Source organism: Hylaeus volcanicus, chromosome 1, assembly GCF_026283585.1.
Source record: "Hylaeus volcanicus isolate JK05 chromosome 1, UHH_iyHylVolc1.0_haploid, whole genome shotgun sequence".
Classification (NCBI taxonomy): Eukaryota; Metazoa; Arthropoda; class Insecta; order Hymenoptera; family Colletidae; genus Hylaeus; species Hylaeus volcanicus.
In genome coordinates, this window is record NC_071976.1 from 35,600,461 (window position 1) to 35,615,005 (window position 14,545).

Consider the following 14,545-nt stretch of genomic DNA (forward strand, 5'->3'; position numbering starts at 1 on the left):
TATATACAATTAATATAACCTTCATGGCAGACGTACGTCGCTTATAAAGTACTTTTTGCAATTTCACAATAATTCGCGTCTAATATACATGAATGGAATAAATTCTAAATAAAGTGATAAGTGATAAATGTAATTAACTATCTAAAGCTGCATTACGTATAAATTGTTAAATTATTGTCTTTATAGTATGACTTGTTTATTATCACAAAATAAATTTGAATGCTGGTAAGTTTACATTACAAAAAAGAAATTATTAGGAATTTTTCATATTCACAATTAAATGTTGTAAAAAATGTGTTTAAAGTGTACTACTTACATAGGGTTAGTTCAGTATTAAATAAAAATAACCGACTATATGGAAAGAAGCACATGTTTGATAATTGTTCTGAAACATGTTGGAATTCCGATGCGGTAAGAAAATATTTGTAATAATTAGGTAAAGACATTCATAATGAAAATTATATAAATTAATGGTCTTACATTTAATTGCTACGTATGTCAATGTATATAATTGAAATGTATGTTACAGGGAACTCCACAATGGGTAGTTATTGATTTTGAACAAGAGTGCAGTCTAAGTTCATTTGAAATTGAATTTCAGGGTGGATTTGTTGGCAAAGATTGTCATATAGAAGCTGGTAATAAAGAAATTCAATTACTTGAATCATTTTATCCAGAAGATAAAAATATAGTACAAAGGTTTACTTTAAAACAACCAAAGAAAGCAAAAATCTTTAAATTTGTATTTAATGAAAGTACAGATTTCTTTGGTAGGATAATAATATACAAATTATCTTTGTATTCATAAATTTTGGATAATGTATTTGTTATCTTTGAATAAATTAAATAACAATTAAATATTCCATGTTTGCATTTTATATAATAAATATAACCCATTTAAAAAAAATGCCCTATAGAGTGATTTATATTTTTATATTTACTATACATACTTACTATCATATTTATTTACCATTATTATATAAGCCATTTTTATAATACAGTCTATTATAGAATTGCAGTCAATTGTCAATACATGTAATGATAATAAATGTTACCGATTAAGTGACGAAATGATTACTTGAAGAATGGTGAATACCAATGAAGTATGAAAAGAAAGTTAAGTGTACAGTGGAGTTATGTAATTCGTGACAGTTTTTATGTACATACGGAGATATTGTTTTATTCGATATATCAGTTGACAGAAATAGCAGGACCTAATTGTCGCATTAATTTATAACATTCTTGAAGTCTTTTTCGATCGCCCACTCTTTCGAGAGTTTTTGCAGCTTCTGCGAGCATACCGGCACGTTCTCCGGGGGAAGCCAATAATAATGCAGGTAAATGGCGGCAAGCTAGACACAAAGCTACAGCGTGTTCTCGTTCTCCGCTGTACTGATCCTGTGAACGATCTTTTCCACAAATAATAGAAGGACGTGAATTTCTGTGGTGCAAACTGCGATCTAGCAGTACTTGAGTTTTCACTGGTGTCGCTCCTGCCATTATACGCGCTGTGGCTTCGTAAAGAAATACTCGTGCTAATGTAGACTAAAAAATACAAAATGAGAAATAAATACAAGTAAAAAAAATATATCAACTTATCTATAATATTATATTACTTTTAAACTTACTGGAATATGTTGACATAACTGCCTCAAACAAGCTAAATCACGTTGAAAACCGCCTAGAGGTATACTTGTATTTGGTCTTTCTATGTCACTGTCTAATTCTTGCCAGAGTGTAGTTCTCATGTCAAGTAACCAATCACAAATCCACAACTGAGTGAGCTAAAATATACAACGATAACAAATTATCATGTAGTAAAGAACTGAAAACATACAAGTATCATTGAAACTATATACACATATACATATTTATGGTGCTGAGACCTGCCACAGGAGTTGCACTGAAGAAGTATTGCATAGTTATATTTCATGCAATGCAACTACAATGCACACTTGTAACAAGTAAGCAGTTGCACAGATTTACGTATAAAAACTATTATTACTAGATGATTTTAATATCATATTAATTAAATAATACATTCAACGTGAACTATTATATCATTTACGTAAGCAATAAATTCATTAAGATGTAATAATTAAGCATACAAATATTGGAAGTTATTGTTAGAAATATAATGTTTCTATATCTTACCAACACGTTCTGCGACGATTGTTGTTTGCAATTATAATAAACCAAGCATTGTTCCAGCAATACTCCCGTCTGATCGATAAAACGCATGGAAGCCGATTTAGTCGTAGCTTTCGCTGCTTGTAAAGCATTCAATACAATGTATGGCAATGGACTGATACTATTATTGTTATTACAGAGTTGGTAATTTTTTTCATAAGGGAATTTGCTTTCAATGATACTCCAAGCCTGTGAATCATCTTCTCTCAGTCTCCAGCATGCTGCTACATACATAACTGCTCCCCACCATAATCCAATTTCATCCTCGCAATCTAACATATTACGAAGATCAAATATTAGTTTCATTAAGCTTAACTTAGTGAACAGTGTTTTATGTTTAATTCGCTACTAGTTCAACTTACGAGTAACAGTAATTTTGTCAGTACATGAAAAACCAGCATCTACTCCAGCTGAAGCCATGATGGTTTGTCCATATTCCAGTATCAAAGATAAGTGAGCATCTCCTGCAGTTCCGGTTAAAATACGCAAACAGTGTCCAATTAAGTAATCTCTGTACGCCCGTGACGCATACGACAAAGGATCCGCTTTGCTACTTTGAGATGAAAATTCATTATCTGGCTGGTCTCCGTATTGCCATTTCTGGAATGCCAAGAATTTGGCACCCTCGTCGCTCATAATCCATTTTAACTTTGGCGGAACTGCACACGACGACAGTATCGTGCGCGCTTTGCCGAAGTAATATTTATGAATAAACGGATAAAGCGACTGTTTGAAACACAGTGCAGCATTTATATATATTTCTGCTAACAGTGGTTTTGGCATGGTTTCGCCAGAGACTTCTGCGTAATTGACCGCAGAAAGAGCAAGATACAACATTCCATTCTTCGATCCTTCCGACATACGCAAACAAAGCATATGCTGATAGATAATAGCTATTTCCATGGCAGATAGTTCTGCTTGTTGTCGCGTAGTTTTCTCGGAAAACCATTTATGAGTGTACAAGATCCATTTTCCAATCCACAACTTGTGAAGCAGTTGCCTTATAATTTGCCAGACAGTTGCGAGCAAAGCTTCCATACGCGATGATGGATATGGACGACCAAAGTATTGCAAACATTGATGTAAATCGCGATATGCTTGACCATATTCGCCTTTAGATATATTAAATTCCGCTTGACATCTCCACCGATGAAGTTCAAGAAATACTTTACTATCGGATGGTAGTATCGGATCGCCATAAAGTAACAATCTACAAACTCCGCCGATTAAAAGTATAATATTTGTTAACCATAAAAATACATTGCTCCAAATTGGATTTTCGAATTCTGATTGATCTGGAAAAAATTAACAATAAATTGAGAGTTGTCGTTACATCATGATCTGATAATGATAGGAGCACTATTGTACCTTGATAATTAAGGATCGTACGTCCATCCAATTTAGTATTTACATGATCAGATTTGAATCTTCCAACATTATTTACAATAAGACCTAAAGGATTGAATGCTAGGAAAAGAAGCATAAACCCGCAGAGCGTAAGTCTTGTATGATCTCGCATTCCACCACTTGGAAGGACAGGCGTTGTGCGAATATTTTGTAAAACATCAGGTTCATCTTTTATGGATGATGGAGATGGTGGAGATAATGGCGCTGGTGCAGGAGACAAAGACGGTTCGCTTGAATCTGACCTGGGTGGCGTCAATTCCCCACATACCAATAAATCTCGCAAATTTTGTTTCTGTGCAGTCATTTTTAACGACATATTTTCCGCTTTCAATTTTGCATTTGAGTTCTGAAGAAATCTAAAATGTTTATATTTAATCTGTGAATATTTTTGTTATTTTACAACCCATGCATAAAAGATTAAACGTATTTTAATATAAATATACCTTATATAATCGATAGTCTTTCTTAAAATTGCGGATTTATTTAATTTAGCGTCTACTCCGACAATGATATTCTTCAATTCAATGATTTTATCATTAATTGATGTTCTATAACGTCTCTCTATAGCATTATGAGCACTTCGTTTTACTTCTTTCACTCTTGGAACACCTACATGCGCATTTGTATTTAAACGATTGATTTGTACTTTATCAGTGTCCAATACAACAGGGATACCTACACAAAAATATAATATAATACATGATTTTAATTAAAATATTATGTTACAAAGTTAATCACTAAACTAGTCCTCACCAGTAGTTAAAACTGTTCCATTAGCAGTGTTTACTAATGTATGTATTTGATGAGGTACAGATGTAGAGTTAACAGCCTGTGATCCTCTAGAATAAACAACTGATTCTGACTTTATAAGTTTAGCTGGTAGAAGCAACTGCCTTGGTTGGGTCACTGGTGCTATTGTTACAACAGGTGATTGAACACTGAAGTTTACATTTTGTGGAATAGCATATTGTGAACTGAATACTGTAGATGCTGGTGTAACAGATATTGTTTGTTGTCTATTTTGTACAGATGTTGATGTAACATCTTGTATCTGTGACTGTTGTTGTCTCTGTTTTTGTTGTTGTTGTTGTTGTTGAGGCTGTTGTTGAGATACATATGCAACTTGCTGTCTATTTTCTGTTATTGTGGGAGTCAACATTACATTTCCATTAGGTAAAGATTTAATAATATTTGGATCCTTGAAATCTTGAAAGTCCTTAAAATCTTCGCTGCTATTAAAATTTAAGAAATCTAATCCCTCTGTGTCCATTCCCAGAGGTTCTTCCAATTGGGAGAGCAATGCATCATCACTAAATAAATTTTCATTTTTCAATAATTCACTCTCACAGTTTGTAAGAAGGTCTGAAATAAAAACATAAAATGTACTAAAAGAAATCCTAAATTATCAACGTAATAAAAAAGTAAATAATGAATTCTGTAATTATGAAATTATTATTAAAACAAGTTCGAATGTACATATATGTTTGTAATGTTTGTTTATATCCAATGACACCAAATATTTTCTGATAACGTAGATAGCATTATTATTATATATTGTGCAAGATATTAATCCTTGACATGTCATGTTTAAACTAAAACGATAAAATTTAATTCGATAAACATGGAACGTACCATCGATACCAGACACCTCATTTAAATTGAAGCTGTCATTTGACTGAAAACTAGAAAAATCGTTGTCCTGAGTCGAAGACCATACCTCGGGATCTGCCATTATAACATGTTATATGTAAAATATTTATTTTCATTAAATAAACACATTCATTAAAATAATAAAACACGCTGATATGTCAAATGCAATAACTAAGAAATTACGAACGGTCATCCGACCTTTACCGCGGCCAATCACAGGATTTCTAAAGATCGGACGATATTACGTCAGTCCACGTGTTACTAAACTAACAAAATGTGGTACAAAATGCTAGACGCGTTTTTATGAAGATAAATCATCATTGCACACGACATAGGAATACAGGGTGTCCCAAAAATGTTGTAACACCTTGAAGGGGTGGTTCAGGAGGTGATTTCAAATAACTTTTTCCTTAGCGAAAATGTTGTCCGAGACTTCGTTGAGGAGATATTAACGGAAAACCCCGACCAATCAGAGCGCGAGTATTCCGGTTGAGCGTAGGCTACGCGCTAGGTGGCCGCGCTCATACGCTACCGCGACCGCTCCATCGGCATACTCGCCTTCTGATTGGTCAGTGTTTTCCGTTAATATTTCCTCAACGAAACCTCGCACAACATTTTCGCTAAGGAAAAAGTTGTTTCAAATCACCTTCCGAACCATCCATTTCAAGGTGTTACAACATTTTTAGGACACCCTGTATTCCTGTGTCTGTGGCGTTGTAGAATATTTGCATGAAACATGAATAAAGTTTACAATAATCGCGATCGTGTGTTTCCACTTACACGAAGTTTGTTTGAAATTGTTTTTGGATCCGAAACTTGTCCAAAAATTTTTGAACACATTGTAAACTTTTAGTCACGTTCTTAGACTTCTTAGTAACTACAATTTCATGCCGTAAGGATTTGTTTTTAGTTGACTGCAGTTGACTGTAGTTGACGACTTGACGTTCAAAGGCAAAGGGTTAAGTCGAATGTTCATTTACAAATAATCATGTTCCCAACACTTCGTAATTCGAGTAGAACGAAAATATCATCGGTTTGCAATTTTCATTCTGCAGTGAGTTATATTATTTTTCATTTACATACATCACCATTTCAAAGTATTGATTCATATATTGTTATCAATTATTATTGCGAAATTGTACATTTTACAACAAGAGCAGATATGCAAGTTCTATATATTTTTGTCACGTGTAAATATAGAAAAAGATAAAAATAGTATACATGTACATGTTTATGTATTCAAATTTACATAATTAATTTTTGTGAAAATATGTGCTCCTTTCTTAAAAACAATTTAAAAATAATTTTACACTTTCTAGTATACTTATCGTTCCAATAATCTTGAAGTAGATGTCACAAATAACCTTTCAATTTTTAAAAAATCTATTTTTATATTTTTCTGTCAGATTTCTTTTTACAACAGAACAATTTACAGCGATATTAAACTTTTGAATGTTACATCACGCTTTGATTGCAATCTGCTTAAAATAATTTATTTTCTTTTTTATTCGTATTAAAGCTTGTACAATGTGTCAAAGAAAAAACATTTTCTGAAAAATTAGAAAATGGTCCAGATTTTGAAGACTTTATCAATGGAAATGAGAATGAATACAATGGAAAATTAAAATTAGAGAAAGGAGATAAATCTCGTTTAAGGTTGCCACCTTGGCTTAAAACAGAGATACCTGTGGGTAAAAACTATGCTAGATTAAAGTCACAACTGAGACAGTTACGGTTAAGTACTGTATGCGAAGAGGCACGATGTCCTAACATTGGAGAATGTTGGGGAGGTGATAAACATGAAACAGCAACTGCTACTATTATGGTTTGTACAGTGTTTATAATATACTTTCTTATCTTCTATTTTTTCAGTTTAATTAATAATGTAAATATTAATTTTTATTTTATCTTTGATGTAAAATATAATCATTTGTCATTTATCATTTATCATTTAAACTGTAATACCATTCTCAAGACTGGAATTATAAAAAACATTTCTGACTAATTTTATTTTCAATGAAATTCATTCATTTATTACAATGCTGTTAAGGAACAATCAGTACTCATCCAAAATGATTACTATTAATATTATGAACACATAATAGTGGAAAATAATTTAAATATAGTTAATGGGCGATACATGTACCCGTGGTTGTCGTTTCTGTTCTGTAAAAACATCACGTACACCTTTACCATTAGATCCAGAAGAACCAGTAAATACAGCAACAGCTATAACAGACTGGGGTTTGGATTATATTGTACTCACATCTGTTGATCGAGATGGTTAGTTTTTATAATCTTTTATCCATATGAAAATATAATTATATTAAAATTATGTTTTGATAATAGATTTAACCGATGGTGGAGCAAATCATATTGCAGAAACAGTGAAAGAAATTAAGAAGAGGTATGCAAATTGTTTGAATAATTTTTTTCTTTTTTATAATAAATAATTTTTGTACTATTGTAAACGTGATGGATTTTATACATTTCTTTAGAAGCAATATTTTAGTGGAATGTTTAGTACCAGATTTTAGGGGAAATCAAAATTCCATTGCAACAATTGTTGATTCTAATCTTGATGTTTTTGCTCATAACATTGAAACTATTGAACGTTTAACACCATTTGTTAGAGACAGGAGAGCTGAGTATAGGTAAATAATTTTGCACATTTCAAGTGTTTATAATTTCCTTGGTAATCTTTAAAAAACTTACATATTTGTATATTATTTAGACAATCACTGAACGTCTTGAAAACAGCAAAAACACTTAATCCAGAGTTGATTACAAAATCATCGATAATGTTGGGATTAGGCGAAACCGATGAAGAAATTGAACGAACCATGAAGGACTTGAGAGATGTAGGTGTTGGTGCTTTAACTCTTGGACAGTACATGCAACCTACAAAAAGACATTTAAAAGTTATTGAATACGTCACGCCCGAAAAGTTTAAAAAATGGGAAAATGTAGGAAATGAAATGGGATTTTTATATACTGCTAGTGGTCCATTAGTAAGATCATCTTATAAAGCTGGAGAGTTTTTCTTAACAAACATATTAAAAAAGCATAGAGATGAGAAGACTGAGAAGCAATAAAAATACTATTTTATTATGACCACAATCAAGATCATAGATGTGTATTTATATATATTATAAACTGTAAAGTTGAATAGGCTATTAAATAAATTGTATCTAAATGCATGTAAATTATATAGCGGAATCTGTATGGCAATAAATGCTATTATATCAAATGTGATAGTAATAATAGTGCAAATACAAATTTTGAACACAAAATGCATATTCATTTTATATGTATACATATAATATATTACAGTATTCTTAATCTGTCTCCATTGCAACTGAAACTCGAGGGTCTGGTGGACCTTCGTCGGACGGGGCAGGTTGTGGTGGATTTGGATCTTGTTCCACGTCTGGCTCAGTTGGCTTTCCCCGTTTATCATCTTCGATTTGAGATAAATAAACAGCAGTCACCTCTTCGTTATATACTGTGAAGTCTGTACCTTTCCCTACTACAGCAATAGAGACGTTCTGTAACAGTATACTTTCATTTAGTAAATACAGCTTTTTAAAGACGTTTATACATATATACATATAGATACTGCATTTATATAAACACGTATAAAAGATTAAGTTCCTTTACCTTGACTGATAAATCAACTTCATTCGGCAACGTATCCCTCAATGCACGAAGACCATGTTTTACAAGTTCATCAAGATCACTTGAGGAAAACAAATTCAGGTGTCTGTCTAAATATGTTCGTGCACTTTGAGAACGTGCTCCTATAGCCATTGCTTTACAATCAAAATAATTTGATGAAGGACATGTTTGGTATATATGAGGTCCTTGATCCTTTAAAAAAACAATAGCAGCTTATCATTCATTTTTTTTTTAAATAGATATCAATTGATAGTTGTATGAAAATACTTACATCATAACCAGCTATAAGCAAACCTACGCCATATGGCCTTCTGTCATACCTTTGCGTACAGGTTTGTAATTTATTTCCCAATGAAGTCATTAAACGACTTACAGGTAATACATCATCATGAGAATATTTGTAATTTAAGCATTCAGTTCGCATGTATCGACTGCAAATATATCAGTGAAGCTTTCAACTTTAATTCGGTAAAAGTTTTTATACAATAATTTGAATGATTACATACCTTAACATCCTGGCATCAGCAGTTAAACCTGAAAGAGAAATTCCCATATGTTTGTCTATAGGAATGATCTTTTTCTGATGTGCTGACAGTTCAGAGGATGCTCGTTTGAGGGCAATAAGGACAGCATGAGTCTTATTTTTAAGTCCAACCGTAGCTGATCCTAATTTCACAGCTTCCATTGCATATTCTACTTGGTGTAAACGTCCTTGTGGACTCCATACTGTTACGTCGCTGTCGTACTGGTTACGGAACTAAAAAATTTGTAAAATTAGTTAACCTACATTAATCATAAATTAAATATCGATTCTTATCGCTTAAATATGCAATTTTTTAGTACAAAAAGAGTATGAAAACGCAATGACATATAATATACGCGTATGAATGTACACGAATATTAATAAAAACCTTCCAATTAGAAATTTAATCACATAACCACACATTAACACTGGACTGAGTTTCACAAGTATTACAATTACTCATAACAAATATTTTAAGCCATTTCTAGATACGTAATATTATTACAATAAGATTCGTAAAACACGTACCATTATTTAATAATGTTCAGTTAACGAACACCAACAAGTTGCAAAATAACTTTGTTCCTGACAATGAATTTTCAGAAAATAACTGTCATGCACCGGGGTAAATGATTAAACAATTCTAAGAGAGGAAAATCGTCTTCGATGCTGAAAGCGATATCTAGTGGACGAATTTGCAGACTAAATAAGTTACTAGATGCACTTGTAAACAGAAACATAGGCCAATGAGAGAAAGAAACATGTATCGATTATTATCGATTTAGGTGCACTCGGTAGACTCGGTCTTACAGTAGGTTAGGTTGCCAATCTTAGGTTCTTTTTTTCAACGACGTAAGCGGCTGAACCTGCTTCTCGTAAGTTTGACAATATTTATGAAGAATTATAAAGTATTCGTGTGATATAAAGTTTATATTCCATTTTATTCGTTACAAGGAAATTACACAAATTATATTAACTGTATTCAAGTTGTTTTTCCGAATAAAGGAAGATTATATTTCGCAAAATTGGTTTCGCGAGCAAATACACGTGTCAATGTATTTTGTACCATTACGTTTTTGTCATACGTTGTAATCAAATTATTATGTTCTTTTCCATGAAATTCGTTAAATTCGAATATTAATGTATATCGCGTTAGTTATATAGGAAATAGTACAACCTTCGTACATAACCAATTTTGATCAATGGCTATCTTTTTCTAATCATATTTTCGTTAAATAATATTTAATTATACATTTATAGATTGAACTACCACCATGACGAATTCAAAAGGTTATCGTCGAGGAACAAGGGATTTATTCTCTCGAAAATTCCGCAAACATGGAACAATACCATTGTCAACGTACATGAAAGTATACAAAGTTGGCGATATCGTTGACATAAAAGGTAATGGAGCTGTCCAAAAGGGAATGCCCTATAAAGTTTATCACGGAAAGACAGGTCGCGTGTTCAACGTGACCCCCCATGCTCTTGGTGTCATTGTTAACAAGAGAGTACGTGGGCGTATAATTGCAAAGAGGATTAATGTCCGCATTGAGCATTTGACTCATTCCAAATGCAGGGAAGATTTTTTGAAACGTGTAAAAGAAAATGAAAGTCTCCGCAAGCAAGCAAAGGACAAGAACATTAAAATTCAGCTGAAAAGACAACCCGCAGAACCTTCGTCAGCTCACATTGTATCAGGACGTGAACAACCTGTCTTACTTGCTCCTATACCATATGAATTTATTGCTTAAAATTTAAATAAACATGTTTTGACAAGTTCTGGATTGTTTTTCATACACATACTATTTATTTCTAAATAAAAGTGATACATTGTTACTTCTTATACTGATAAAAAAAAGATTAATTCTAATTTATGTACACTTATAATGTAGTAAATTCTGATAACAATCGTTTTATTTTCAGTCATACTTTTTTACATACACATAGAATCTGTTAGCGCTCCCAACATTTCTAAATTACTTAGATAAGTTGATCTAAAAATAAAACAAATGATTTCCTTTTTATAAAGATAGACTAGTTTCTCATTAGAATTAAAATAAATAATTCTTATGTAAATCATGACTGACCACTTCCCTTAACAAAGACTATTGATCTTTATCAAGGCATTGCATCAGTGAATAACGACAAAGCTAATGGTTTTTTTAATATTTTACAAATAAAATCTAATTGAATCTATTTATATATACTTTGCTTTTATAAATAATCTAACATATAACATTCCTAATCTTATATAATGTACTTTAATAAAATATGAAATTACTATATAGGATTTGTTTAATTTATTTACTATATATTTATATTAAATTCTAACTGCAATCTCTTGATTGGTAGAATAGGATGTAACCAGTTTCAGAACTCTTCTGAATATCTGATGTAAGTCCGTAAAAATCTTCTATCGTGGATGCATCAATTTTCTATAATCAAAATTTAATACATGTAAAATACTTCTACGATAACGAACAAATACTTGCGATAACATAAGCTCGAAATCTTACATCGACCATATCATCGTCAAAGAGCAACCAAAATCCATGACTTTTGACTATGGAAATGTAGTGTCCCCGATTAGGCCCACTTCCACAATGTATCACAACTGCGACCAGATCGTACAATCTATCTGGATTTACCGCATCGTCACTCTAAACATTAATTATAATATGTATTTTAACGTAGATTAGTACTTTATGACACGATTAATGTTATGTAACTATAAAATACTTACAGTGTTAAAGAGCCGAAGTTCCAGAGGAAAAACTACTCTGTGGGAAACTTTGATGTGACGATTATATTGTTCCACATATTTAAATCTCTTTAGATGCAAGGCCAGTATCATTGGCAATTTCTTAACTCTCATTCGTTTCTAGAGCAAGGAAAGTATATCATTAAATATCGCTTCACGTTTATGTTACAATATTCTTATAAAGTTTCATTAGAGGTACCTGTGCTTCTTGATAACTGCTACAATGATCACATTTAAATTTGTTATCGCTACAAAGAGTCTCAGTATTGGAGAAACATCTGAGGCAGTGGGTGATTGAAGTATTTTGATCTACATCGACCTGTAGGTCAAAAAAGTCCTCATCTTTACTAGATACAGTCTCACAATTAAGGCAGCGAGTTTCTGATGTCAGAATTCCCTGAAATATTTCATGAACCCATGTTGGCTCTGTTGGCGAACCAGCATCTCCAGCTCCACATTTTCCACCAACTGGCTTAGTCTGACTTCTCTCTGCTGAAATGTAGAGGAAGAAAAATATAATATACTATTTCCCTATTAAAGTATACATATATATTTATGTAAACATGCTTACCCAAAATTATTTCATTTATGTGATTTATTAAGAAATTTAAAAACTCATGGGCGTCTTGTTGCATATAATTATCAAATTCCTCTACAATAAAGTCATATAAAGTTAATGAAATATTAATAGAAAAAATATATATTAACACTGACCTTTTTCCTTCCTTAATCTAGCAATAAATTTTTTAGGGGCTATAGACCCAACTTTCTTTTTCTGTGTTGCAATGCTGTAAAATAAGTCTGCTAAACATGTTAGTAATGTCTCTTTGGTTCTCTTATTTCGAGCTTTATACTCTAGAACCTTTTCTCTAAATGGTCGACAAAAGTACAAAGCTTGTAACACAGAATTACTGTAACAGGTATTCCCAAACTAAAACAATATAAAAGTTGCTTCCTATTACTTGAATGATTTTTTATATTCTTTCATTTATATTACATTCATATTTTGTACTTACATTAACTAAGCCAAAATAATGTTCGTTAGGGGGAAATTGATCAGAGCCAATATCTCTCTCTAGTTGTGATATATTTGCACCCTGAAATAGGGCAGAATAAAAATTAGTAATTAAAATATCTAAAAATTACATCTGCATTATGTACATTTCATACAATTATGAAGGAGATTATAAAAATGTTTAATTGATGACTTAAAAGAAACAATGATTTAAAACAGGAAATAGGTACAATCTAAACCATGCACGATAATTATGTTTACGAAATTAATTAAGAAATATACTTGGCCTTACCATTTTATGATTTAATAGCTGAAACTGACCACTGACAAGCACACAAAATAGATTTTAGTAACAACAGAACCTCCATGGTATCTCGAGTTACAAATTTATTGGTTAAATTATTATAATCACATAGCTCTATGTAACTCTAAGGACGCTGTATAAATACTTGATAAGGTTAATCTACACAATCTATGCCAGAAAACGTTCACGCATGTTACTTAACGTATTCATTACAATTTACGTTATTGCGAGAGGTGTTCTTCGTGACTACATTATTATTAGCATCCGCAAACTGACCACAAGCACAAGCCCACAATCTGTCGTTGTGTACTCAAAGGCATTCAGAAAAGTATCGATGCAATTTTCGAATGGGCTTCATATTAAATATGCTTCTAGGAAATAATATTGCGATTTTGCGATGAACTACACCAAACAACACACTGCTACACACCGCTAGAATGACGTAACCGAGAACGGAAAAAGCAGGAAAGAGAGTTAGAGGGAAGGAATTTTATTTCGTTAGGGATTAGATAAATTTATGTCGGTAAAATTCTCCCCAGAATTTTTGCCTTAAATGTTAGAAGACGTCTAGATATGGATAATTTTGTTATCTGTAAAATATGCTTTCGAGAAAATCTGTTTATTTCGTAAATGTTCGATATCTGATTGGTGTCGCCGCGATACGTTTGGCCATTTATTATTAATTTATTATAGGAAGAAGTTTTGCAAGCTAAATGAAGCTGCTAGTATAATAATAAAATGTAGAATAATATAATTATTAGACTGTGGATTTTTATGCATTTCTAAAAAATTTGAATGCGCAAAAACTACAAAATGCACATAGTTTGCAATAATATAGAAATATATTGAAAGTACAGTTCGTATTATAATATTTACGGAGTAAAATACATTTAGGTTCAATTTTTGTAGGTACATTTGGAAAGATTTTATTTTGCATAAAGATCACCAGTCTAACAATTATATTTTGTGGCTGAGCTGGTGATATACCATTTGATCAAAATGAATTCAAATTAA

General features: G+C 32.0%; 6 protein-coding genes across 6 annotated transcripts; 3 read left to right on the forward strand and 3 right to left on the reverse strand.

The window, feature by feature from the left end:
• The first annotated feature begins 54 nt into the window (after nt 1-54).
• LOC128883432 (nuclear receptor 2C2-associated protein) lies at nt 55-811 on the forward strand. Its single transcript, XM_054135787.1, has 3 exons — nt 55-225; nt 321-411; nt 530-811. Exons 1-3 carry the CDS (start codon nt 188-190, stop codon nt 806-808), a joined length of 408 nt encoding a protein of 135 aa, XP_053991762.1. The 5' UTR covers nt 55-187; the 3' UTR covers nt 809-811.
• A 70-nt stretch (nt 812-881) lies between these two features.
• Nucleotides 882-5,478, reverse strand: LOC128883376 (sterol regulatory element-binding protein 1). The gene is made up of 8 exons (XM_054135658.1): nt 5,230-5,478; nt 4,351-4,959; nt 4,041-4,272; nt 3,559-3,953; nt 2,553-3,485; nt 2,155-2,462; nt 1,629-1,784; nt 882-1,545 (listed from the first exon to the last, which is right to left on the reverse strand). Exons 1-8 carry the CDS (start codon nt 5,327-5,329, stop codon nt 1,192-1,194), a joined length of 3,087 nt encoding a protein of 1,028 aa, XP_053991633.1. The 5' UTR covers nt 5,330-5,478; the 3' UTR covers nt 882-1,191.
• Nucleotides 5,479-6,145: 667 nt separating this feature from the next.
• On the forward strand, nt 6,146-8,573 carry LOC128884647 (lipoyl synthase, mitochondrial). The gene is made up of 6 exons (XM_054138176.1): nt 6,146-6,301; nt 6,767-7,072; nt 7,374-7,530; nt 7,597-7,654; nt 7,746-7,901; nt 7,982-8,573. The coding sequence occupies exons 1-6, from the start codon at nt 6,236-6,238 to the stop codon at nt 8,340-8,342; spliced, it is 1,104 nt and encodes a 367-aa protein (XP_053994151.1). The 5' UTR covers nt 6,146-6,235; the 3' UTR covers nt 8,343-8,573.
• LOC128884648 (proteasome subunit alpha type-1) lies at nt 7,919-10,089 on the reverse strand. Its single transcript, XM_054138177.1, has 6 exons — nt 9,977-10,089; nt 9,432-9,682; nt 9,197-9,356; nt 8,908-9,117; nt 8,579-8,795; nt 7,919-8,148 (listed from the first exon to the last, which is right to left on the reverse strand). Exons 1-5 carry the CDS (start codon nt 9,977-9,979, stop codon nt 8,586-8,588), a joined length of 834 nt encoding a protein of 277 aa, XP_053994152.1. The 5' UTR covers nt 9,980-10,089; the 3' UTR covers nt 7,919-8,148; nt 8,579-8,585.
• Nucleotides 10,090-10,232: 143 nt separating this feature from the next.
• LOC128881437 (60S ribosomal protein L21) lies at nt 10,233-11,230 on the forward strand. The gene is made up of 2 exons (XM_054132472.1): nt 10,233-10,323; nt 10,709-11,230. The coding sequence occupies exon 2, from the start codon at nt 10,723-10,725 to the stop codon at nt 11,200-11,202; it is 480 nt and encodes a 159-aa protein (XP_053988447.1). The 5' UTR covers nt 10,233-10,323; nt 10,709-10,722; the 3' UTR covers nt 11,203-11,230.
• Nucleotides 11,231-11,338: 108 nt separating this feature from the next.
• LOC128881413 (ubiquitin carboxyl-terminal hydrolase 46) lies at nt 11,339-14,503 on the reverse strand. The gene is made up of 8 exons (XM_054132435.1): nt 13,520-14,503; nt 13,229-13,309; nt 12,927-13,143; nt 12,784-12,864; nt 12,412-12,704; nt 12,195-12,332; nt 11,968-12,111; nt 11,339-11,886 (listed from the first exon to the last, which is right to left on the reverse strand). Exons 1-8 carry the CDS (start codon nt 13,520-13,522, stop codon nt 11,779-11,781), a joined length of 1,065 nt encoding a protein of 354 aa, XP_053988410.1. The 5' UTR covers nt 13,523-14,503; the 3' UTR covers nt 11,339-11,778.
• Nucleotides 14,504-14,545: the final 42 nt, after the last annotated feature.